At 46.7% G+C, this 27,500-nt stretch overlaps 1 protein-coding gene across 1 annotated transcript in view; it reads left to right on the top strand.

Annotated features, from left to right (window-relative positions):
• cnksr2a (connector enhancer of kinase suppressor of Ras 2a) overlaps positions 1 to 27,500 on the top strand; it is a gene marked incomplete at both ends in the record, with an annotated part of 86,185 nt that overhangs the window by 43,558 nt on the left and 15,127 nt on the right. The window contains 8 exons of the mRNA XM_084325634.1: positions 7,475 to 7,543; positions 11,104 to 11,250; positions 13,929 to 14,041; positions 14,294 to 14,448; positions 17,732 to 17,821; positions 19,089 to 19,303; positions 23,220 to 23,271; positions 27,302 to 27,477. Of these exons, the coding sequence (XP_084181760.1) occupies positions 7,475 to 7,543; positions 11,104 to 11,250; positions 13,929 to 14,041; positions 14,294 to 14,448; positions 17,732 to 17,821; positions 19,089 to 19,303; positions 23,220 to 23,271; positions 27,302 to 27,477 (1,017 nt within the window). The remainder of the gene's footprint in view (positions 1 to 7,474; positions 7,544 to 11,103; positions 11,251 to 13,928; positions 14,042 to 14,293; positions 14,449 to 17,731; positions 17,822 to 19,088; positions 19,304 to 23,219; positions 23,272 to 27,301; positions 27,478 to 27,500) is intronic.

Raw genomic sequence — 27,500 nt, 5'->3', positions numbered from 1 at the left:
GGCGGAACCACGTGTGACACAACACACTGTGGCCCATACCCACACACCCCTGCTACCCCACCAAAGGACGGGAAGCAGGAGAGGCCTCAGACCTCAGAACCGCCTGGGAGACAGAACCCCCGGTCATGTCCATGAGGTAAAACCTTACGAAGGGACCCGGGGAGGACCATGAAGCCGCAGCACAGATGTCTTCCACCGAGGCCCCACCCAGCAGAGAGGCAGAGGCTGCCACCCCACGAGTGGAGTGCGCCCTGACGCCCCCAGGGGGAGCCAGCCCGGCCAACGTGTAGCAAAGGGCAATGCCCTCGCACAACCAATGGGACAGGCGCTGTTTCGATAGTGCCTTACCAGCACGAGAACCACCGTAACAGACAAACTGATCGGTAGCCCAGAGGCCCTGAGTACGGCTGAGGTAAATCCCCAAAGCCCGGACCGGACATGACAGGTGAAGGCCCGCCTCCAACTCACTAGCGTGAGGAGGCGGATGAAACGCCTGAACCACAATATCCCTGGAGCGGAAGGAACTCCGGATATTTATAGGCACGAAGGCAGGATTAGGCCGCAGAGTGGCACCGCAATCGGAACGAAAGACAGGCACTCTGGTCGTACCGAGAGAGCACAAAGCTCACCCACGCGTTTAGCGGAGGTGACGGCCAGCAAGAACGCGGTCTTGAACGACAGCTGTTCCAACGGCGCTTGCTCAAGAGGCTCAAACGGGGCCAAGGACAACCGACGAGGACCAATTGAAGATCCCAACTCGGAGCCAAAGAACGTCTTACCGGCTTAACGCATCGGGCGCCAAGCAGGAAACGCTTCACAAGAGGGTGGCTGAACAAAACATCACCCTCAATCCCTCATGATAAGAGGATATAGCTGCTGCATATACCCTCACCGTCGAAGCCGACAGTCTATCAAGGAGAGACTGGAGGTAACAAGGACAGTATCCAGGGGGCAGGACACCGGCCCTGCCCCCCGCCTTACACCACTCTTGGAACATACGCCATCTGCCCGCGTAAGCGCGACAGTGGAGGGAGCATGCGCATTCTGGATGGTATCAACCACAGAAGGGTCCATCCTCTCCAGACTTACCCTCTCACTAGCCAAACCATCAGATGGTGGCACAACACCGGGCGCTGAACAGCGACCCGTGTGCTTGAGTGAGGGCCTTCGCCGACCAAGGAATAGGCCATGGCGGAGCTACCAGTAGCTGGATCAGGACCGGGAACCACACAGCTGCACCCCGGTCCGGCGCAATCAGGATCAAGGACCTGCGCTCCTCAACGTACCCGCCCCAACAACTGACCTAACAGATGTATGGGGAAAGAATCCCAGGCGGCACAGCATTGGTCCCAGACCTGCCTGGCTATGTCCGGACGTAATCCCCACCCGTCAGGGCATTACACCTGTACCCACATTCACCCTGCCCTCAGGCAGCGCAGATGGAGGATGCCCATAGCCAGCCGCCCGCCGCCCGGTGCAGACGGGGGGAGCGTACTCCTCCCTGTCTGTCGATATACGACACTGACGTTGTATCGAGCGTGTCGCAACACGCTCTGAGAGGGATGCCCATAGCACTCCACCCGTTGACTGGGAAGAGGAGTACTCCACTTCCAGTCTACAGCAACCCCAGGCTGGTAGGAACCCTGCCTGGCATGAGACCTGACGATCCACCTTGACCACCAAGGACCAGAACGTCGGCAGGGCAGAATACACTTCGTAACCCCTGACGACGCAGAGGCCCCAGTGCGGCCTCCACGCACTTGGTGAAGATGCGGGGAGCCAGAGAAAAGCCGAACGGCAACCCCTGGTACCAATACACTAACCCTGTAAGGAAGCATAGGTAAGCCCTAGGACGGAAGATCGGGAATGCGAACACGCATCCTACAGGTCTATGGAGGAGAACCAGACCCCCACCTGACAGTGTTCAACAGGTAGGAGACGATCCAAAAAATACCGAACCTTCCCATGGTCCAACATGGGTCTGACACCCCTCCCCCTCCCGATTTCTCAGCCACCAGAGAACACCGGGAGGAAAATGCCACGACGATGGCTTGCTTCGTCCACAGAGATCAGATCTCGTCGACCAGAGCTGTCACTGCTGGTGACCCTGACAATAGGGTCTGTACCAAACCCGAAAACGGGTGGGGTTGTGTTTTAAATACAAGTCCCCGCCTCAGCGTTCTCTCCATCCACCTCGACATATGGTACTGCCGTAGCCATATGTGATGACACTCCCAACGCACCCGCTGCCATGTGGCGCAGATCCGCAAGGAACTGTAGATAGGCGGCCCGGTCCCACCCGCTGTGCATAGCCAACCCTGGACCCGTGCGAGCAGAGCGTTCCGTGGAGTCGGGTCGGAACCTGACACTATCCACGAGGCAATCGCACCCAAGGGGGGACCCCGACAGAAAGGGCCGGTTTTTATACGGGGGAAGCTGACATCAATCTAGGTGACAAAAGCCCCCCCACTGAACACCCCTCCAGAACATGCTGAGGAGTTGTTCTGCAGCCGGACATGCAAGGCGTGAGGACCCCATGGGTTCCTACACACCGTAGCCCTGCAGTGATATTACTACCACCTAAATCACGCGCACCTCTTCTTTTCAGACCACTGCCGATCTTGCGGGAGTGGGAGGCACCAACATGATACCTGGCCTGGCGAAGGCGAGGCCGGGGAAGCCCGCACTGTGTGCCTCAAAAGGTTTCGAGCCCCCCTGCTGACAACACCTATAGTTGACAGACGTAACACCAGGCTCAACCAACACAGCTTATGGTGTGGGAGCCGCTTGACAGCACAACATTCTCACGGACAGACCTAGGCTCAGCCATCAACTGGGTGTCAGCCCCTGTCCCCATGAGAAGCGAAAAGTGGGGCCGCCCGCGCTTCAACGAAGGCACGCGGTCCGCAGCCAAAGGAAACAATCAGAGCCCCCTTTTTCCGCTGGTGTTGGGGGAGGGAGTGATCGGAGAGCGGGCTGCTCGCGGCAGGACGGCGACGGCTTGTATATTCCAAGCCGAGCCCATCCAACATGGCCGATCCCTCGGCCGCCAAGGCTGTCGGCCTTGTGGACACCTGTCGATTCAACGCCCAGGATACCTCTGGCGGGGGAAAACATGGCCACCTGTCGAGGGCCTCGTCATCGCCGCTGACGAGGCCGTGCTCTCTCTTCTTCTGGCTGCGCGGTGTGAGGCGGTGTGGGGCCTAGGACAAATACCGCCCGTGCTCCAGTGGAAGACCAAAATCCCCTGCGGAGAGGGGAGCCCTAAGCGGTTATAGCTTGCGGCTGGGTCAAAGCTAATAACGTCAACAACCTCGCGCGATGTGTCGACGTCGGCTGGCCCTCAAGGCCCCGCCACCAGACACCATTTGTTGATAGAAAAAACAGCAATTCGAACACAGTTCTAATCGCTGCCAATTCCATACCGTGGCGGTACAGGCTTTAGCAGCCCACCATCCACTCGCGGGCCGACCCACCTCATGACGTCGGCCGGGCGGGGCACTGTTTCAACATGTCAAAAGCAAAGGACTGATGCTAACACGGAGCACCAGTGGTGGGTGTAAACAGCAAGTGCACCATGAAGGGGTTAATGAATAAATGAACTAACACCACGAACATACTGTAGAATGGGCAAGCCCATGTACACAACGTTAAGGGGAGGCGGACCGGAGAGAACCAGTCCTGCATTCATTCATAATATTCACAACAGCACACCAGCCCTAGACCTCAGCCCATTTACCCATGAAGGTAAACAAAGCCCCCCCCGCACTACTCCCCCAGTAGACACCGATTGACCGTCAGCATGAATGGTTGAGAGGAGGGAAGATTGTAGCATAGACAAACATTCCCGTAGCAGAGAGACAGAACAAAAACAGTAGCCCCACTATAGCATAGCGTTCGACGCTAATGTGGACAGAAAACAGTCAGCTGAGCCACAACACTGGCCGCCGCTAAATTCCGTCCTGCAGCAGTATAGCTCTACTGCCACCCGCTGGGCTGACTCGCTCTCAAGCATCTCAACATCGCACGCTGTTCCTCGATCTGCTGCCACAAGACGAGGGAACATCAGAATAGACCCGACGTGTCGTTGGAACATACCCCGAAGATGCCAGGGGTAAGCAAATCTCCGTAAGTACCCAATATTATCTAAACTTTTTCAAATCAACTAGTTGCATAGGGCGTCTTGCGTCCGCTATGATGGAAATGAAATTAGAGGAAGAGTGAGTGGTGGCCATGCCCAGTCCTATGTAGCACGCCACTAAGGGGCAGGGCCTGGCAGGTGAGGGGTGTATTTTGGGTTTATTCATTGATGGAGTACAATAGGTACATGAGATGAGGTATATCTCGGTATGGCTTAAGAGCGGGACGCGATGCAAGTACGCTACTATATAACCTATGTTTAATTCCTGCCGTGAACAGAGCAAGACACTTCAGAGTTAACCTGTAATGGGCTCCGCACACGGCGGGCGATTTTAGCCAAGCGACCGACTTTTTTTGCGAGCCGACCGACAGAATTGTATCGCCTCCATTGTTATGAATGAGAGAACCCACACGGCAGGAGATTTTGAAGCGACGGTCGCGCAGCTATTTCTGTCGCTTGGCTAAATATCGCTTCGATCCTATTTTTTGAGGCGACACAGAAAGGACAATGAGGAAATAACATGACTTCTACTGGTGTATCATTTGTACACCATTAATGTATCAATACATTCATTGATCAATAACCTATGTATTATTACCATGCTACTTATGTTAATTATTATTAACAGGAACAATTTTAATAAATAACGTTAGTTGGAGAACTTACGGTTTAGTGGCCGCTACTTGTCATTAACTAATACATTGACAATGCGCCACGATGCACCTACTAGATGTTTTTGTACTCTGGTAACAAAATAAGTTGTGGATGTTGACAGAGTTTAATGTCCAGGCTGCAGCTGATGTAGTTTATAAGGTTTATTGTCCAAAGAAATTATGGTTGATAACAGAACAGCGTCTTCAGTGAAAAAACATTCTCTCTCAGCTGCATAATAATACTTGTCCAATCGGTGCCTAGTAAACGTATTGTAGCGATCAGTCATGCAGTAATGTCAGGAAGAATGAGGAGAGGTTGTATTGGTATATGGTGGTTTAATTCCAGCACAATATGGGTTTTACAGGTTCATATTCCCTCGTAACGCACAACACAGCTACCTGCTAGTGCTAGTGAAGAGCTGCTATTTACGCTCGCTTCACAACAACATAACGTCCGGTCCCGGCGGTCCGTCCTCCCATATCTCCCTCCGGGTGGAAACAAGTAACCACACCCCCAGCTAGACCAATAGCATATAGCTAGACAGAGCGACGGTCGCCCCTGGGGTGGGGGGGCAAGCGATTGTCGTTGAGCAACAGGCGATCGCATCGCCAGGCGACGTCGGTCGCCCGCCGTGTGCAGACCACTTAAGACCCTCGGTTGCAAAATTACAAAATCACTTTTAGCTTTTATAGCTATTTAAAAAATGTCTGTAAATGTTTATTTTTTATTTTTCGAGCACATTTACATAGTCAATGGGTCCTGTTGTTCAGCCTCACAATGCTATTGGATAGTGTGTTTATAGGTCCCACATTCTGGCCTCTGAAGTTGAAAATGTCAATTTAATTTGGGCCTTACAGGGTATGCAGCTCCTGTGCATGTCCATGGAGTCCATTGTCTGTGACACCAGTGCACACAGTCATTAGCCAATGGCAGGTCTCCATTTAGAACGTTGCGCCTGATCATTCGCCAATTCTACTTCTAACTTAAAAGTAGAAACACTAAGGTAAAATAGAACTAGTAAAAGTCCTCCATTCTGTAGGTTGTTTGCATATTCCAGTTCCTGGGAGCATTCATTGACCTCTAAAGGTTATGTTAAAGTGGTATGTGGTCCAGTTATGCTGGCTTTGATAATGTTCTCTTGAATTTGGTTGGCTTCACATTTGAAAGTATATTCTTCCATACATTTCTGCCACGTTTTCCATGCAAAATCCTTTTCTTCAAAGTAACTAGTAATTGATGGGTTCAGATATAGTGGAGTAAAAGTACAAAGTTCCCTCAAATCTAAATACTCAAGTAAAGTACAACTACTGTACCTAAAGATTGTTCAGTACTTGAGTAGAAATACTTTCCATCACTGGCTAACGTTAGCTGCCTTTCAATAGAGTAAAGCTGCTTTTTTTTGTCTATGCTTGCAGGAGGGATTGGCTTGAACGGAACACAAAACACCAGAGGGATATTTGATTTAATATTTAATAGGGATGTCCGATATTATCGGCCTACCGATATTATCGGCCGATATTGGCATTAAAATGTGATATCGGAAAATACCGGTATCGGTTTAAAAAAATAATAATAATAATAATAATATACATTTTTTTACATTTATATAAGCTTTATTTAACCAGGCAAGCAAGTAAGAACAAATTCTGATTTTATTTATTGTCAAAAGTATGCATAATGTTGTGTTAATTCCACAACAAGAGATATGTAATGTTAATTACCTGAAATTATTCAGTTTTTTGGGGGGGGGGGGGGGAACCCTGCATATATCGGTATTGGTCGATATCGGTTGATATCGGTATCCTCATTATTAATTAAGAGTTGGACAATATCGGTATCGGTAAAAAAGCCAATATCGAGCATCCCTAATATTTAATGAATGCTTTGAATAATAACACAATCTGGTGGATCTGGGCTATTTTGTGCTTGTTAATAAAGTTCCATGTTGGATTCATAGTGGGTCGTTATGGACATGAAACCTGCTAATAATGAAGAGAACCATGTAACCTTATAATGAATGACCTTATATATAAATATGACCTCATAATTAAGTAAAAACGTGAAGTAAAAACCAGATTGACAGCAGTTACATGGAATCCTTTATTTCTGCCTTTTTTATTGGTTATTATTATTATTATTATTATTATTATTATTATTATTATTATTATTATTATTATTATTATTATTATTATTATTATTATTATTATTATTATTATTATTATTATTATTTTGTTTTGTTTTATTCTTTCATCAGCTTGTTTGTTTGTATAGTTAAGTTACAGTGTGTACTTTACAGTTGCACTTTTACATATAGATTTCTCACTCTTATAAACATTTACACAGCATTTTAAAGAGATCAATATGCTCAGATCAATTCATACCTCCCTTTCTCTTTCTCTCTCTCTGTTTCTCCATTTATTCTCTCTGTCTCTCTCTCCTATTTGTCTGTTTCCCTCTCTCTCTCCCTCCCTCTCTCTGTCTCGCTCTTTCTCTTTTCTCTCGGTTTTTCTCTGTCTATTCTCTCTCATTCCTCTGTTGGCCTCCCACTTTCTTTCTCTCTTCCTCCCTGTTTCTTGCTCTTTCTCTCTGCGTCTCTCTCTCCATCTCTCCTCTCTCTCCCTCTCTCTCTCTCCTCTCCTCTCCTCTCACCCCCCCCCCCCCCCCCCTCTCTCTCTCCAGTCTCCAGCAGATCGTTGCAAGAAGATCCATGCTGGCGATGAGGTCATTCAAGTCAACCACCAGACTGTGGTGGGTTTTTATGTGTATGTGTATGTGTATGTGTGTGCAAGTGTATGCGTACAGTGTGTGTGTGTGCGTGTGTGTGTGTGTGTGTGTCAGGGGAGGAAACTAACTTTTTGGCTTACCAGCCAACTGGCGAGTATCTGATTTTTTTTACCAGCCAAACAGATTTTTTACCAGACAAAAAAAATCGCTAATTGTGATAATTACTTCTTTGTATGTCAAGCCACGTCAATGTTGTGTATGCATCTGGGTAGGCACACTGTGCCTTTAAGACAGCACGGTGGTCTTACGACAGTGCTGTGAAGTACCGTCAAGTGTTGTGGTAACGTCAGTTGGGTTGGTGTGCTGTTGTGCACAGTGCACTGGTTGAGCTAGCCCCTTTCGTGACTGCGATGTGCAAGCCAGGGGCTTTTGAGCATGAAATAAAATGTCTAACCTTACGTCGTAGTCCGGTGCTTTTTTGGAAACATTATAGTCATAACAGATACACCTAGCTGGCTGCTTTGAGCACACAGGGCTAACGTTAGCTAGCAAGCAGCTATAGCTAAAACGCTAACTAGAAGCTAACCACTGTATACAGTTCCAGTAGACTAACATTACACCTCTGTGATTTAAATGTGTCCTTAGTAACTTATACTCAAGGGTTGTACTAGGGTTGGATGCAGTCTGTCAGTCTGTCTGTTTTCCATCTTCTGCTGTGTTTAACGTTATCTGTTTGCGAGTGCTCCTGATGGCTAGCCTAGTACCGCGGGACTTTTATTATTATATGTCCGCGGGTTGGCCAGTACTGCGCAAACGTTTATTAAACATTATATGTCCGCGGGTGGTCTTGTGCAGTGCTCTCGTGGCACTGTCAACTAAAGCGAACACTCAGAAGACGCGCACCGTTTGCCAGTGCAGCGATTGCAGAATGTTTTATTTTTTTGTATACTCGCCAGCAGGGGAGGAAACTAACTTTTTGGCTTACCAGCCAACTGGCGGGTATCTGATTTTTTTTACCAGCCAAACGTAAAAAATACTAGCATTTGGCCAGTAAAGTGGCCTAATTTCCTCCCCTGGTGTGTGTGCGTGTGTGTGTGTGTGTGTGTGTGTGTGTGTGTGTGTGTGTGTGTGTGTGTGTGTGTGTGTGTGTGTGTGTGTGAGAGAGAGAGAGAGAGAGAGAGAGAGAGAGAGAGAGAGAGAGAGAGAGAGAGAGAGAGAGAGAGAGAGAGAGAGAGAGAGAGAGAGAGAGAGAGAGAGTGAGAGTGCTTTACTTGTGTGAATGTGCATGTCTGTGTTAGTATTTTAATGCATTGACCTTCTCAACCAAACCAGTCATATGTTTCAGGTGACTGTTTATATGTATATGAGACATCACGTTAGTTCATGGAGGACACAGAAGTCATACACCCTCAGCTGTTATCAGCTGACAGCCTGCTGATTGAATCAGCATTTCTAATCAATCACACACCAATCACAGTGTGTTCTCACAACAAGGTGGCCATTTAAATATGACCATTTAAAAAACCCTCCTACACTGATCCCTGCTACACACTGCTGCTACACACCCATGCTGCTACACACACTGCTGCTACACACTGCTGCTACACACTGCTGCTACACACTGCTGCTACACACACTGCTGCTACACACTGCTGCTACACACTGCTGCTACACACACTGCTGCTACACACTGCTGCTACACACACTGCTGCTACACACTGCTGCTACACACACTGCTGCAGGCACGTGCACACATAGAGGCCAAGGGGTGCCTGAGCACCTGCCTTTTTGAGCCTCGTCAAAAAAGTGCCCTTTTTGAAAAAAAATTATTTAAAAAACGTTTTTTTTTTTTTTTTTTTTTTTTTTTTACCGTTACGCATATAGACTGCCCTTCCAACTGAAAAAATGTCAGGATAGAATTAAAATATTAGGTAAAGAGAGAGAGATGCCCCATATTCCATTGCAGTTTGCACGGCCGCCTCTCCGCGGACCTATATATTTTATGCATAGCGTGGGTGGTGATGATGATGATGATGATAGAAACCGCTGTTGAATGCTGGTATTACACTCATTGAGGGACACGAAGAAGTCAAGTCCGATGGGATTTGGGAATCTCAAATACAAATCGGGATTGGAATAAAAAATGCATTTATATTAAACAATACAGAATATACAGCACTTCTTTGGGTCTGTAGGGTAAGCACTTATTCCCTCCCCCCTGAACATTTATGGAGATATATGGGCCTTTTAAGTCAGTGATAAAAGTGTCTTTCAAGGATAAGTGAGCTCCTGCACTGATTATTATAGTTCAATATTCAATATTTGATCACCAAAACCCCCCAAAAAGCATAAAAAGGGGGCCCGCCGCCCGAAAAGGGCCCTTAAAAATCACGCGCTACGCGCGCTCGGTTAATATATACACACAAGTGTAGTGCCCTTTTCAGCCTTTGAGCACCTGCCCCTCTAAAGTCCTGTGCACGTCCCTGCACTGCTGCTACACACACTGTACACACATACTGCTGCTACACACACTGCTGCTACACACTGCTGCTACACACTGCTGCTACACACTGCTGCTACACACTGCTGCTACACACTGCTACACACACTGCTGCTACACACACTGCTTGCTGCTACACACTGCTGCTACACACTGCTGTTACACACACTGCTGCTACACACACTGCTGCTACACACTGCTGCTACACACTGCTGCTACACACACACTGCTGCTACACACTGCTGCTACACACACTGCTGCTACACACACACTGCTGCTACACACTGCTGCTACACACTGCTGCTACACACTGCTGCTACACACACTGCTGCTACACACACACTGCTGCTACACACTGCTGCTACACACACACTGCTGCTACACACACTGCTGTTACACACACTGCTGCTACACACTGCTGCTACACACACTGCTGCTACACACTGCTGTTACACACACTGCTGCTACACACTGCTGCTACACACACTGCTGCTACACACACTGCTGCTACACACACTGCTGCTACACACCCATGCTGCTACACACACTGCTGCTACACACACTGCTGCTACACACACTGCTGCTACACACACTGCTGCTACACACTGCTGCTACACACACTGCTGCTACACACTGCTGCTACACACTGCTGTTACACACACTGCTGGTTAACAATTAAGGTTACAACTGAATTTCAATGATGTTGCTTTAGGCCCACTCGTTTGCATTGTGCTCCCTGCTTTAGCTTTAGCCTGCCGCTTGGCTAATCCAGGGAGCCATCAGCGCCAAGCATAACACTGTATATCCATTTGTGGCAATAAATGGTTAAATCCATGACGAGAGTGTTCCAGACTGAAGTGGCATTACGTACAGTTTCTGTGTATGTTGTGTACATGTTCTGTGCCATTCTACCCATGAGACATGATGTGCCTCTTTCTATGTATACGTGCATTACTGAACCGCTCCATTTCCATCCCATCGGCGCAGCTCTCCTGCATTGCGTCATCCTCCTCACCTTCAGCATCTCAGGTGTGATGGAGTGCACTGCGGTGCCCTCGCTGACCCTCTCTCCCCCCGTCCCCAGGTGGGCTGGCAGTTACGTAACCTGGTGGGCTCCCTGCGGGCCGACAAAGGGGGCGTGTCCCTGACGCTGAAGAAGCGTCCGCAGAGCACGCTCAGCTCAGCCCCCGCGCTGCTGAAGAACATGCGCTGGAAACCCCTGGCTCTGCAGGTTGGTATAGTCACCCAGATCCAGCTCTTATACCTTTAAGAGACTTTATTAAAGCACCGCTGCTGGCCCACATAACTCCCACTGGACATCTACCTCCCCATCCAGGTTCTGTCACCGTTCCGCATGCTGTAATTGGGCCAGAACACTGCGGTTCGGCATGGTTTAGTTCGTGGGGGGAAATAGAGTCAGCGTTGTTCGTTTTGGGACAGGAAGCTTAAAGGAACACGGCAACATTATAGGGGAATTCACCTACGGTCATCTCCAGAGTCAGACAAGGAGATAGATACCAGTTTCCTCTTTGTGCGTTCAGTAGAAAGCTATCCGGCTGCACGCTAAGCCTAGCTTAGCACAATGAATGGAAGCGGACATGACCGGTTAGCCTAGGCGTTGGCCAACTAACACCTCTCCTGGAGTTTAAACTAGGCTAGCCAGTACTATCCACTTCCATTAATTGTGTTAAGCTAGGCTAACGTGCAGCTGTTATAGCGAGGAAACTGGTATCAATCTTCTGGTCTGACTCTGGAGAAGAGGGTAAGCACATTTCCCATAATGTCGGCATGTTCCTTTAACCCTTTCACTGCCACACGACATAAGGTTAGCCCTTTACTATCACACAACCGACGGCGATGCTCCATCATTAGCATCATCATGATTAAAGGGTTAAAGGAACATGCCGACATTATGGGAAATGTGCTTACCCTCTTCTCCAGAGTAAAGAGCTAACCTTCTGTATTGTCACAGTGAAAGGGTTAACCGGCTGTCGTGTGGCAGTGAAAGGGTTAAGTAGGTGTTTTTGCTGTGGCCTCATCTAGAGCAGTGGTTCTCATCTTTTTTTGTCTCAGGGAACCCTCATCTGAGCAGAATGCCATACTGCAGTTGAGAAGCAACAGCAACAGACAAAGTGAAACCTATGATCAGAATAGTCATCTAATTTGGTTGATTTCTAGTGAATGATACAGTGAAATGAATCCTTTCTCTTTTTTTCTCTGGGGACATCCTGGAACCCCCTCAAGGCAGTACGTTAACCTTTTTTTTGCACATACTGTAGCACTGGTGCTACAGAGGTTGATAGTTTTGTAGCACAGGTCAAAATCTTGTAGCACAAGTATAAAACGTGTTATATTTGTAACAGTCACAAATGTGCCTATTGTATTTGTGTTATTTAGTTGCAGTGCCATGTTTGGCTGTCATTTTCATGCTGACAAGTTGACGTCACACAGCCAGACACGTTACATGTAAGGAATTATGGGATTTGGTGTTGGATGTATGGACTCTATAGGGGTGGGAATCACCTGTTTCATCACGATACGATACGATATCGATTCTTTGGACAACGATACGATATTTGCCGATATCTGCCACGATACGATACAATTCAGGTGCCTGCAATCGATATGAGACGATATCATAAGCCCATTTAACACAATCAGTAACATTTAGATCAACTCAAAAAAGGTAACGAAAATATAATTTGAAAAAAATGTATTTAGCTCTTCCAGACATTTATATGAAAAGCAATTTATTGTTTTTAATACAAATAGACCTCCTGTTCACTGTAAAGTGCCACATTTTCATATATTGAGCTTTAAACTTCAAGTAAATTTTTTGGAACTCACAACTCACAACACGCAACCTAAAACCCCTTCCTCTCCCAAACCGTTTCTACAATTGTTTTATGTTGCATGATGATCATGAATTCATTTATTAATATTTTTATTTTTTGTATTTGAATATCAACATTATCTGTCCATCCTCAGTAATCCTCAGTTTACTATAATATACTCCTGACTTCATCGTCTTTCCAAACGCACGCACACACACAGAGAAAGGGAGAGTGCCCCCCCCCCCTTTCCCTTTCCCCAGTCCACACTTTCTGCTGTTCTCTATGGCTCTGCCTCTGATCAGGATTAGCTTGTTAGCTTACGCTAACGTAACGTTAATTTCCGGCGATGTGGGCATAAAGGAATGGCGCCGATGCAAAGCATGTTAGATGCATTTGACCTGTTGTGAAAAAAAAAACAGCACAGACTTATTTCGGGTCGCAAAATAGGCGCACTGCTGTGTAGCCCTGCTCTGCTTTAATGCCAGCAGAAATTAGCACGGATTGGGCAGATACGACTCGCCGAGTTGCCACAGGATTTTCAAAATAAGAGTAGCGATATGAACCGAACGTTGCTAGCTGCCGGAGCCATAGATATTATGGCTGGACCTGCGCTTGGGGCGGAAATGAGACCCGCCACAGGATTTTAAGAGTATCGATATGAACCGAATGCCTATTGCACCAATGCTACTGAAGTAAATCCATTCATCGCACAGACCGATGTTGCTGTAGCATGTGCAACATATATCTCGCACTGTACAGCCCTGCCTCAAGGACCCCTGGGGAGCAAACACTGAAAAGCACTACTATGATTTCAATGTTGATAATACCTTTGATTCCATATGACCTGAAATTTGTCAGAAATTCTGACTCTTTGTGGCTTCTCCTAAAATTTACATTTCTAACATTTAAGAAATATTTTCTGTCTCTACATAATTAGATGAATGGAATAGATGAATTACCATACACTAATATAGTGTTGGATAGAAGAGAGTATTCTGAACGAGTCCGATTTCAGGGTTCTGCTGTACATCTGCTGTATGGTATGTAATAGCCCCTCCCACTTCTGTCTCTGCAGCCAACCAGGAGCCCTGGTAGTGGCTCGGGAACGCCCTCCGACTCGCCCACCAAGAGCTCCGCCCTCCAGGACCTGTTCATCCCCCCTCCTCCGGCTGAGCCATACACACCCAGGTCTGTGTGCGATTGTGTGAGTGTTTTTTTACAGAACACGCTGAACTTACAATAGAGCAAAGAGGAGCTATTACCTTGGCCTGTGAATATCCATTTGTGTGTGTGTGTGTGTGTGTGTGTGTGTGTGTGTGTGTGTGTGTGTGTGTGTGTGTGTGTGTGTGTGTGTGTGTGTGTGTGTGTGTGTGCGCGCGCACGTTTTGTCCGTGTTTGTCCATGTGTTTTCTGGTAATTCTGCCTCTGCCGTTGCCATAGAGACGAGACTGGAACCTTGTCTGGAGATGAGGTGCCTCGTAGCCATGCCAGTGTTACGCTCAGTAAGCGCTCTGAGTCACCCAACTCCTTCCTGGATCAAGAGTCTCAGCGACAAGATGAGGAGGAGACTGTCTACTGCACCACGCCCACATATGGTAGACTTTTAAGACCTGTGTGTGTGTGTGTTTGTGTGTTTGTGTTCCCTTTATGCATGTAACATATAATAATAGACATTGTACATGGTACACACGCTACGTTCACACTGCAAGCCTTAGTGCTCAATTCAGATTTATTGCTTAGATCCGATTCCACATAATCTTTTAAACGGGGCCGATATCAAATTCCAGTGTGAACTGGTCACGGTCCTGAACTGACCCGCATCATGCATGAAAGAACAATAACAGAGACGTGACGTGTGACACACAGCACCGTATTGAAGTAAACAAGGAAGCCACTTAAGTCATGAAATGAACATCGAGGTGTTACCTTCATTTGCAACATCGTCGAGATTTAAAACAATTCAAGTACATATAAAAGGGAACAAATAAATTTGCATAAATAGACAAACAGAAAAAGAAAGCAATACGCTTGGACCAGCACTCTCAGATTTTGGTATATTTAATCGCAGCCTGAAACAAACATGTTTCGGAACTGTAATGTTCCTTCTTCAGTGTTGATGGCTAACACTGAAGAAGGAACATTACAGTTCCGAAACATGTTTGTTTCAGGCTGCGATTAAATATACCAAAATCTGAGAGTGTTGGTCCAAGCGTATTGCTTTCTTTTTCTATTATACTCGACGGGATTTCAGCACCCAGTGTTATAATTTGTGAGCGCAGTCTATCTTGACTTTTCATAAATAGACAAACAAAACACAAAACACAAGAGAGAAAAACAAAGAGAGATCAAATCAAAAACATTTGAAGATCATTCCAGGAAGCGGGTGCATCAAAACAAAAGGCAGACTTACTGAGTTCAGGCTGAATGAGTTGATGTGCAGTGGAGGCCAACTAAATTTTGAGCTTATGATAATAAGGGTGAGCAGGGGGCTCAATATGCTTTCAAATACAGACCAGTTATGATACATCCCCTCATGTTTTGCTTGTACAGAAGTATCACCCCAAATATGTACGAGGTCTCCCTGTCTAAATTAGACCTGTTCTAGCTGACAAGCATTTCCTCTTCCAGAAAAAGGCACTGATTTTATTTTATTTTATTTTATTGATGGATTAAAAACACACAACAAGGATCCAAAGGATAACATGAGAAAGAGTAAGACCCTTATTTCCGTCATGGTCCCAGGGCTGTTAGGCCACAACAAAAACACGACAATGACACAAAACACATACATTTAAAACATTAGAAGACTAACCTATACAGTAGCTAACATTTTATATAACACAATAACTAAAAACTGATTGGAAACCCATTCAAAGTATAGCGGGCTATTCCTCTATTCTGTCCATGAGCCACTTCCTGATGCTTCTCTTGAAGCTGTGGAGGCTCGAGCTCTGCTTGATGGGGAGAGGCAGCTTGTTCCAATCCTGGGCTCCAGAGAAAGTAAGGGAGCACTGGCCCAGTTTGGAACGGAAAGAAGCATGCTTCAGGTTTGCTATACTTGCTCTAGTTCTGTGGTTGTGGGATTCACTTTCCGGGTGAAGTAGTTCTGGAGGTATCTAGGGGACCTTTGGTTTATAATATTGTGCACTACGTTGAGTCTGAGCTGAGTAACTCTGGCCTCCACAGGAAGCCAGTTTAGCTCCTGAAAGTGACTCCTCCCTATGTGGGTGCGGGGGCCAAGACCCATTACCACCCTTACCCAACTTACTTTAGGAAACCTGAAGCTTCTTTTTTATGGTCTCTGTCAGGCCCTCGAACCAAGACACGCTACCATAGTCAAAGTGGCAGAGTACTAGGCTATTTGCTAGTAGCCTGAGACTATCTCTGCTAAGGAGGTTGGCTTTCCTAGCTAGGTACCTGGTGCGGGCGTTGACTTTGCCCAGTACTTGGGAGGCCATAGCCTCCCCATCTAGGCTCCCGTCTATCATACAGCCTAGATACTTAATTTTTTTTTGCTGTTTTAGGGTTACAGCTCCTAACTGGATATTAAACTCCCGTGCTTTCCTGAACTTGGGCTTGGAGCCCAATAGTACTGCCTCTGTCTTACCTAGGTGAAGAGAAAGACTGTTGTCCGAAAGCCAACTGCTGACCCCTGCAAGTTCTTCTCCTAGCATCTGTTCTAGTGTGTTCTGATCCTTGTGTGAGACTAGCAGGGCTGAGTCGTCTGCAAATAAAAACAAGTTACATGAGCATGCTGCTGACATGTCATTTATGTACAGTAAAAGGAGAGGCCCTAGCATGCTTCCTTGTGGGACCCCACATACTATGGGCTTGGCCTCTGACATAGTGCCACTGACCTCAACCTGCTGGACCCTATCAGAAAGGTAGGAAGAGAACCATCTGACCACTGTCTCAGTCATACCCAAGGCCTTAAGCTTGGAGAGCAGTAGGTTGTGGTTCACTGTGTCGAAAGCCTTCTGCAGGTCCAGAAGAACTAGCCCACACAGCTTACCTGAATCTCCTTCCTGATACTGTCTGTAAGATAAAGGAGACATGTTTCAGTAGAGTAGGACTTCCTAAAGCCGGATTGGAGATCGTACAGCAGGTCACGGCTGCTTGCATATTCCTGGACTTGTTCATGGACTATCTTCTCTAGGACTTTGGATAACACACAAAAAATTGAGACTGGTCTATAATTGCTGGGGTCAGATTTGCTCCCTGTTTTATATATAGGGATGACTTTGGCATTCTTGAAGTCGGTGGGTACCTTCCCTAGGTCCAGGGAGAGGTTAATAATATGGGATACTGATGGAGCTATAACTCCGGCTGCATCCCTCAGAAACCTGGCACTGATGCCATCTACACCTGTGGCCTTCTTGATTTTAAGCTCACCCAGCATCGCAGCCACTTTGACTACTGACAGTCTGTTATTAATTAGGTATTATGAGTTTAAAATGTTGCTGTTATTTCTTGCTCCATTAATTTCCTCACTGAGCTGGTGAGATTGCAGTGCTGATGCTCGTCTCAAAAGGCTTTGGAGTGTGTTCTCAATGAATATGCAAGCATGAGTACAATGCAGGCTTTTTTCTAATATGTTGTACTAGCCCCGTAGAAATATAGATGTTCAAAAGGAAGTCAGTTGTTCCCCTTTAACATAACCCCAGAGACTGTAACTTAGAAACATATTGTCATTATGTGTGTGTGTGTGTGTGTGTGGTGTGTGTGTGTGTGTGTGTGTGTGTGTGTGTGTGTGTGTGTGTGTGTGTGTGTGTGTGTGTGTGTGTGTGTGTGTGTGTGTGTGTGTGTGTGTGTGTGTGTGTGTGTGTGTGTGTGTGTGTGTGTGTGTGTGTGTGTGTGTGTGTGTGTGTGTGTGTGCAGGCAGGCTGAGGCCGATCTCAATGCCTGTGGAGTGTAACTGGGTGAGCGACTATGAAGACCCAGCCAAGCTGAACAGAGAGAGCCGCAGAGGTGAGTGTGAGTGACTTGTGTGTGTGTGTGTGTGTCTGTGTGTGTGTGCGTGTGTGTCTGTGTGTGTGTGTGCATTTGTGTGTGCATGCATTTGTGTCTGTGTGCGTTCCTGTGTCTGTGCATATGTGTGTGTGTGTGTGTGTGTGTGTGTGTGTGTGTGTGTGTGTGTGTGTGTGTGTGTGTGTGTGTGTGTGTGTGTGTGTGTGTGTGTGTGTGTGTGTGTGTGTGTGTATACAGGCATTTGTCTCTTGTGGAGCCTGTTAGATTGTGTTAAATGTCTCTGTCTCGCTGTATTATGAAGAGATCAATACAGCCCCTTATCCCTCTCTCTCCATCTCTCCCTCTCTCTCTCTCTCTCCCTCTCTCTCTCTCTCTCTCTCTCTCTCTCTCTCTCTCTCTCCTCTCTCTCTCTCTCTCTCTCTCTCTCTCTCTCTCTCTCTCTCTCTCTCTCTCTCTCTCTCTCTCTCTCTCTCATTCTCTTTCTCTCTCTCCCTCTCTCGTTCTCTCTCTCGCTCTGTCTCTCTGTGATTAGCATTACAGAGACAGAGAGGAAGAAGATGAATAGATGTGACAAGGAGGAAGGATGAGAAAAGAAAGAGAGACAGTCATTGCAACAGGAGTGAGAATGAAGGCCAGCTGTGAAGAAACAAATAATGAGAGAAAGAAAGGAAGGGATGGAGTGAGGATGATAAGGAGGGAGAGAACGAGAGAGTGAGAGGGAGGGAGGGAAGGAGGGAGGGAGGGAGAGAGACGTAGGGAGGAAGAGAGAAATAGAGACAGAGAGAGAGAGAGAGAGAGAGGTAGGGAGGGAGAGAGAACTAGAGAGAGAGAGAGGGAGGGAGAACAGAGTGGAGAGTGGAGGAGGTATAGAAACAGAAAAAGGCTATTCTCTCCAACCTCCACCTGAATCACTCAACACAGTTGCTATGGCGACACTGACAGCAGCTCCTCTCTCTGCGTCTTACTTCCCATTGGGCGCTGCCTAGCAACCGTGGGCGGAGAGGGCGGGAGCAGAGGGAGGCTAGTGAAACCTGAGGTGGCTGAGGAAGTCATGTCTCTGGTGAGAGCAGGAGGCATAAGTTGGTTTCTAGCAGGGAGGGGCTTGTCTGTCTCAGATGCAATGTTACCCTGATTTACAAACTCAATAAAGATGTACCATACACATATACACATAATAAAAATTGGAACAGTTCTACTGGATATACAAAGTAAAAACCTATAATTTTTGTGTCATAAATACAGTATACTTTGATTGGATCTTCAACAGAAGCGTCTGTGATGCGCTACGTGGGATTGGCCATTGGGGAGGAGAGGGTGGTCTCTGATGACTACTCCTCTCACACGGCACGCGCCAGCAAGCGGTCCAATGATACAGCCAAACGAGCAAAGAGGCGGAGCCACCATAGCCAAAGCCCCTCCCACTATGTCCTTCAGACCAATCAAAGGGATACTCCACCAGCGGACCATGCCTCACTTTATCATGTAAGTCAATCAGAACTTTTAATTCCTATGATGTTGGTTTTGGCTAGCGATTTTTCCTTTTTTTTATAATTAATTGAAAATCCTCCACCTTATCAAAGATATTAAAATACTTCATCCAAGGGATCTTTTAATAACCCGTATTCATCTTCCCTCTGCCATGGGAGACCATGGCGAGTCGGGTGTAGTTGGAATCTTTGGAAGAAGGGCAGATGGGAGGGTTATCTCCCTCTCTACTCTCTCAAATGTTTTGATAGATGTTCTGTCCTGATGATGAAGGCTGTTGGTGTGAATGTGATTCTTTGCTGCTGGATATTCTGTGCAAAATGCTGAGTAGAGAGACATTACGCCCCCCCCTGCCACTTCCATGGCATCTGAAACAGCGTGTGTCTGTTCCAGAAGGCTGTGAATTGTGTTCCAGACAGTTAAGTTTGGCCCGCACTGACCTTAAAGATCTTGACAGCATCTCCTTGGACATCCAATGCGTTTCAGTATGCGTGTGTGCGCCGCGTGCACGCGCTCACAATGTGCACCAATGCTGCGATGACAGATGGTGTGTCAGTGGGAGTGGGCGGGCCTATGTCATCTGTCATGCTGAGATGCGGGCTCTGCGGCGATTGGCCGGGCCCCAGGCTTTTTACGCTTGTTCGGGGTTGTGACATCACAGCTAGCCAGTTGCCCTGTCTGAGTGAGCAGGACAGTACCAACTAGGGCTGTCTTAAATACTTTGAAGCTTTGTTCGATGGGCATGGGATTCGAATATGAAAATAAAATTCGATTATAAAAAAGTAAAAGAAAAAAAAAATATGAATATTTATTTTATTAAATTTTTTGCAAAATCAACTCTGTTCTCTTTGTTAATTACAACAAGCAATGCTGTTTGTTATTTAAGATGAGGTCGGAATCGGCACTGACAGATTTGTGTTCATTGTGCTGCTTTTATAAAGCCTTAAATGACGGCTTACAATATTTCATGAAAGCAAAGTGTTTAGTTTGTCTAAGATTTAAAAAGGTTTAAACTTTACAGCACTGACAAAGTTGAACAAAGTGCTGTACAAGTCCCACAACAGTAAAAAAAAATATATATATATATGTAAAAAAAATTATAATAAATAAATTATAATTTTTTATTAATTTATTTTTATTTCGAAGCTTCGAATTAAAATCGAATCTTGGCCCTGAAGCTTCGAATTCCAAAAAAATTATCGAAGGTCAGCCCTAGTACCAACACTTGGAAACGATGTGGATGGGATACTGCAGTATTATATTACTGCTGTCGTTTATTCCTTATTTGTGTGCGTGGTATTTCATATCTTTCTGTAACCTCTCCGAGCCCCAGAGCTCTGTTCACTCTCCTTTCCTCCGTCAACCTGACCCCCCGTCGGGACATCCCTCCATCCATCCATCCCTCCCTCTTCCCTCTCCGATCTATGTTTAGAGGTGTGAGAGAGGCAGAAGTGCTGGACTCCTTTGTCAGGGTGACTTTTCTCTCCACACTTTCACCATGTAAGGCATTGTGTGTGTGTGTGTGTGTGTGTGTGTGTGTGTGTGTGTGTGTGTGTGTGTGTGTGTGTGTGTGTGTGTGTGTGTGTGTGTGTGTGTGTGTGTGTGTGTGTGTGTGTGTGTGTGTGTGTGTGTGTGTGTGTGTGTGTGTGTGTGTGTGTGTGTGTGTGTGTGTGTGTGTGTGTGTGTGTGTGTGTGTGTGTGTGGGGGGTATAAGACAATAAGAGAGAGATGGTATTGTGTTGTGTGTGTTTGTGTGTGTGTGTGTGTGTGGGTGTGTGTGTGGGTGTGTGTGTGTGTGTGTGTGTGTGTGTGTGTGTGTGTGTGTGTGTGTGTGTGCGTGGGTGTGTGCATGTGTGTGCGCTGCCTCCTCCACCCTCCTCTATCCTCCTCTCACTAAGGGCTTGCGTCCATCTACCGCATTTTTCTGGGTGCAAGCGTCTTTTTTCAATTGTTCCCAATGAGGACAGAGCGTATGCGGCTGCATGCGCCCGCCTATAGGAAATGCGCTACAGTTGGCTTCTTTTTTCAGAGCGTTTCACCTTTTTTTGTGCGGCCGCACCCTGCGTTTAAAGTTGAAAACTTCTGAACTTTTCAAACGTTCAGCGTTTTTATTTTTTTTACCGCAAGCGCTTCATCCCAGCACTACCCAGCGCTCTGCCAGCGTTTTTCAGCTGGAAATATGCGGTAGGTGGACGCGCAGCCTAAGGCTGCGTTTACATTAGGGCCATTTCATTTAGTTTCATTTAGCTTTTCAGAACGCTGCCTATTGGCAGGCAAGTTAGAGTTAAGTTAGATGTCGTTTTGTCTCGTCTACTATATACATGTAGTACAATGCCAAAGCAGTAGGTGGCGATGTAGTTCAAACATGAAGGCCATTTTCAACCAATCAGAAAAGGTTTAACGCGTCACTACACTTCCTGCTAAAAAGCAACAAAGTCACCATCTTTAAATACCTCGCATGAGCCATTTAGCAACTTATCATTTATTTTTCAGTGTGCAATAAACAAAAACGGATACATTCACTGTGTTCTGCCTCATTTGTTGATGATTTGTTGATGAAACAAAACTAAAATCAACACAATTGACCACCAAGAGCGGAGTTTAGTCTCACAAAAATATCGCTGATTTTGTTAGCTTACGTGCTAACGTGATTGGGATATGCCATTATAACAGTATAGCATTGTGGCTAGCAGCGTAGTAACGTTAATGCTAGCAGAATGAATGGATGTAAACGTTATTTAACAGATTGCAGAATGGGTACAATACAATACGGCTCAATACAAACAATTGTTAAGGGAATGCAGACTGTTGCAGTTTTGGACTGGGTTCCTTATAACAATAACTTGACAACACATGATCTTAGTTTAGCCGCAGCTACAGGCAATCTGAGGAGGACACAGCTGATATCCTGTATAGGTCCAGCCAGGGGAGAATTTGGTGTCTGTGTTTACTACTGCGCATGGGCGTTGGGCAAGAAACGGCTCTGTATCCGGCTCGCGCAAATTACATGGCACCATTGTCGGCGAGTTTCTGCGAGTTTCCAAAACGAAAACACCCTTTCAGCGTTGCAACTAGGAAAATGCGTTTTCCTGCCAAAACGGCGTTTCTTTTTAACTTGGACATGCAAACGTAATAATTCGAAAATACAACGTTGCTGTTTTACCCCAGTGTAACCAGGGCCTAAGATCTGTCATCTCTTATTTCCCATGATTCTTTGAGTAAACAAAGGCCACTGATTCACCGTGACAGCATGCTCTCTCACCATCCCTCTCTCCTTCCTTCCCTCCCTCCCCCATCTCTCCTTCCTTCCCTCTCTCTCTCCTTCTCTTCCTCCTTCCCTCCCTCCCTCCTTCCCCCCTCTCGCCCTCCCTCCTTCTCTCCCTCTCTCCTTCCTTCTCTCCCTCTCTCCCTCCTTCCCTCCCTCCTTCCCCCCTCACGCCATCCCTCCTTCCCTCCCTCTCTCCTTCCTTCTCTCCCTCTTTCCATCCTTCCTTCCATCTCTCCCTCCTTCTTCCCTCTCTCCTTCCCTCTCTCCTTCCTTCTCTCCTTCTCTCCTCTCTCCCTCCTTCCTTCCCTCTCCCCCTACTTCCTTCCATCTCGCCCTCCGTCCTTCCCTCCCTCTCTCCTTCCTTCCCTCCCTCCCCCCTCTCTCCTTCCTTTCCTCTCTCTCTCCCCCTCCCTCCTTCCCTTCCTCTCTCCTTCCTTCTCTCCCTCTCTCCCTCCTTCCTTCCATCTCTCCCTCCTTCCTTCCCTCTATCATTCCTTCACCCCCTCTCTCCCTCCATCCCTCCCTCTCTTCCTCCCTCTCTCCCTCCTTCCCTCCCTCCTTTCCTCGCTCTCTTCCTCCCTCCTCTCTCCTTTCCTCCCCCTCTCCCTCCCTCCTTCCCTCCCTGCCTGTCTTTTTCTCTCCCAGACATACCAACAGTCCACCTCTCTTCAGTCAAAGACGAGGAAGAAGAGTAAAGGTGAGGAAGAGTGTCGGTTCTACCAGCACCCACAGACCAGTCTACTCTCCCCCACAGACCAGTCTACTGTCCCCCACAGACCAGTCTACTCTCCCCCACAGACCAGTCTACTCTCCCCCACAGACCAGACTACTCTCCCCCACAGACCAGTCTACTCTCCCCCACAGACCAGTCTACTCTCCCCCACAGACCAGTCTACTCTCCCCCACAGACCAGTCTACTGTCCCCCACAGACCAGACTACTCTCCCCCACAGACCAGTCTACTCTCCCCCACAGACCAGTCTACTGTCCCCCACAGACCAGTCTACTCTCCCCCACAGACCAGTCTACTCTCCCCCACAGACCAGTCTACTCTCCCCCACAGACCAGACTACTGTCCCCCACAGACCAGTCTGCTCTCCCCCACAGACCAGTCTACTCTCCCCCACAGACCAGACTACTCTCCCCCACAGACCAGTCTGCTCTCCCCCACAGACCAGACTACTGTCCCCCACAGACCAGACTACTGTCAGTCACAGACCAGTCTACTCTCCCCCACAGACCAGACTACTGTCAGTCACAGACCAGTCTACTCTCCCCCACAGACCAGTCTACTCTCCCCCACAGACCAGACTACTGTCCCCCACAGACCAGTCTACTCTCCCCCACAGACCAGTCTACTCTCCCCCACAGACCAGTCTACTCTCCCCCACAGACCAGTCTACTCTCCCCCACAGACCAGACTACTCTCCCCCACAGACCAGACTACTGTCCCCCACAGACCAGACTACTCTCCCCCACAGACCAGTCTACTGTCCCCCACAGACCAGTCTACTGTCCCCCACAGACCAGACTACTGTCCCCCACAGACCAGTCTACTCTCCCCCACAGACCAGACTACTCTCCCCCACAGACCAGACTACTGTCCCCCACAGACCAGACTACTCTCCCCCACAGACCAGACTACTGTCCCCCACAGACCAGTCTACTGTCCCCCACAGACCAGACTACTCTCCCCCACAGACCAGTCTACTCTCCCCCACAGACCAGTCTACTCTCCCCCACAGACCAGACTACTCTCCCCCACAGACCAGTCTACTCTCCCCCACAGACCAGTCTACTCTCCCCCACAGACCAGTCTACTCTCCCCCACAGACCAGTCTACTCTCCCCCACAGACCAGTCTACTGTCATAGTTTCAAGTTTCAAGTTTGTTTATTATTTGTCACAACAAAATATAGAATACTTTATGATGAAATGCTTGTTTCTGTATGAGCCCCTGAGAGTGTGCTACATACAGTAAAAAGTAAGGAAAAAAAGTAATTAAGAAGTAAGTAAAAAGTATGTAAAGTCAATATGCATATATACAATATATATACAGAGTAAAATGAGTACCAGTGAGGTACAATGCAGAGGTACAAAACTTTGGGTAGGGTGCAAATGAGGTATGAATGTAGTGCAAATCTCTTCAACAATAGATAAATATAAAGTGTGTTAAAGTGTCTAAAGTGAATAAAGTGAGTGGTATACTTACATACATACATATACTTCCAACTAGAACGGCTCTGAGTTGTTTCAGTATTTGGTTGTATCTAGGGGACATTATTTGAAACATAAAAATGAAAATAGAATGACGGTGCCTTGATATGACTCAGAGACGCTCTGGGTGGGTTGTGTTTGGTCCATCAGGCATTCCAGGATATTTACAGGTGGTAGTTTCAGACTCTTTCCCTGCCAGCGGCATCACACTCTCTCTCATCTTTATCGCAGACTTTGCTCTTTTGAACACTTCCATAGTTGCACTTGGTATTCTGTATGCATAATTTTTGTATTGCATAGAAGTAGCCCCGAGGCTGGCTTTACAGAGTGAAACATTCACAAAACTTTAGTTGCTTGAAACTTAGTTGCATTTGAGTTGCATAGTATAAAGCCGCCTGCAACGCACTTGAAACTTCTTCGAGACCCGTCCCATTGATTGATTGATTGATTGATTGATTGAAAACGCTATTAACAGATTGCAGAATGGGTACAATACAGTACGGCTCAATACACACAATTGTTAAGGGGATGCAGACCAGAGAAAGACTTTCGTCTTGTTTACATTAGGGTCCCCCATTTTCAATTCATCGTAAAAGATCACAGCACATATCAGATTGTGGGTTTGAATCCTAGTCTTGCCAACCTTTCTCTCTCTCCGGTCTAGACTTTACTGTTTACTGTTACTCTCTCCATTATACATTTTAAAACAGAAAAGCCATAAATAACTTAATAATAAACAATAAACAGTGCATCAAAACGTCCATAGTGTTCCAGATGATGATGTCAAAACGAATGACTATTTCAACTGATTCACTCTCAAGTAGTCAAACTTTCACCGCACTTGTACACTGTAAGAAAAAAAGCTGCAAGAAAACGGTAAATGTCTGGCATCAATGGTTTCCAAATACTTACTGTCAAATTACAGTAAAATCAAATACATCTACAGATTACAACCTTTATTTAATGGTTAATATTTTGATAAAAGGTAATTTACTTTTATGGTATTTACATTTAAAGTAGAAAAACAAAGGTAATCTGTAAAATAATACAGTGAATTTCCTGTGAAAAAAAATTAAAAAGGCACTGGTAGCTGTCTATGGAGCAGTGTCACATGTTGTCATTACCTGATTTAGCCAACGGTAGCGAGCAACTGAACTTTCACTGCTGATATTTGATTTATGAATGAAACTATTCTGTCGGACACATCTTAGTCTTTCGTCAAGACTGAGTAACAGCAGCCAAGCATATTGCTGTTTCACCTCGTGCACCTTTGCCAAGTCATCAACTGTGTGCAATCTCCTGGAATATTTAAATCAAAGAATTCCAAGTATTCTTTGCTTGATTTGTGTATGTCTCGCACAAAGCACCCCTTGCTTTGAGAGGGAGTGTTCACATCAGAGCTGAATAACAGTGATTTGATTTGTTTGCATTCACTGTTGACAGTTGATCCACTCTAAAATATAATTCACATATGTTGTTTCTATAATATTATACAGCTCAGTTTGTGAACATGAGCAATTCTCTCCTTATTAAGCTGAACAACAGAGATACTCTCTCTGACATGTCCTGGAGCTGCTCCATAGACAGTGAATAGTGAAACAACTCCCAGGACATTATGACAGTATCCATGGTGATTCTACTGGAATATGAGGACATCTTCTGAATCAGAGTTGTAACTCCCTACATTTAAATAAAACCCATTTGGATGTAATAGCTCAAACTACATTTTTAAAAGGCCACAAAGTTGGTCACAATACATAGTCAATTGACCAACTCCAACCAGTGTCACTTAATGACATCACAAATTCAAGTATTGAGGCTCTGATTTCCAGCTTAGGGTGACAGTTGTCTAGATGTATAGATATTGACTAAACTGGGCGGCTGAGTGGCACAGTGGGCAAGGCGCTCGCCACTAACGCAGGAGATGCTGGTATCGAGCCCAGCTCTCGGCGTTGCTACCGGCTTGGCCGGCCGTCATACTAACACAATTGGCAGTGTTAGAGGGTGGGAAAGCCGGTGGGTGGGGATTGGACGTTGTGGACAGCGACCCCTACAGGTCGGTTGGGTGACGCCTGCACAGCAGAAACAGGAAGTATCGGGGGCAGCGTGAGCCTCCCACGCGTTACTCCTCGCCACTGAGAGATCGCGCTGTTCAGGTGAAAAGATGCGACAGGCTGCCTCCTCGTGTACCGGAGCGGAGGGGACACGTGATGCAAGGCTTCTATCCTCACTACAGCCAACCAGTGGGAGGCATAGTCTAGCAACGTTCAAGACAGGGGAGGGAAGAATTGGAATCACGAAATTGGGATGGGAGAAAAATAGAAAAAAATAGGAGAAAAAGTGGATAAAAAAAAGATATTGACTAAACTGTTCAAGATCATTTGAATTGCACAATGTAAATTCTGTTTTAGAGTTTCTATTATAACGTAATTGTCAATTGCCTTTTTAAACGAGACCATTTGTCCTGCTTTGAACCTCACCTGGGACTGTGACCCTCCCCCTGTCTTCCCAGGCCGCGCCCTGACCTCCCTGAGCCGGAGACGTGTGTCCTGCAAGGCGCTGGGCAGAGGGGACTGTGAAGGCTGGCTGTGGAGGAAGAGAGACGCCAAGGGCTACTTCTCTCAGAAATGGAAGAAGTACTGGTTTGTTCTGAAGGACACCTGTCTGTACTGGTACATCAACGAGGAGGCGAGTCAGTGCCCACATGCCCA

The sequence above is a fragment of the Notolepis coatsorum genome (genome assembly GCF_963971535.1).
Source record: "Notolepis coatsorum genome assembly, chromosome: 12".
In the NCBI taxonomy this organism is placed as follows: domain Eukaryota; kingdom Metazoa; phylum Chordata; class Actinopteri; order Aulopiformes; family Paralepididae; genus Notolepis; species Notolepis coatsorum.
The sequence above is the reverse complement of the archived record's forward strand: the minus strand, read 5'-3'. Positions and strand labels throughout refer to the sequence as shown.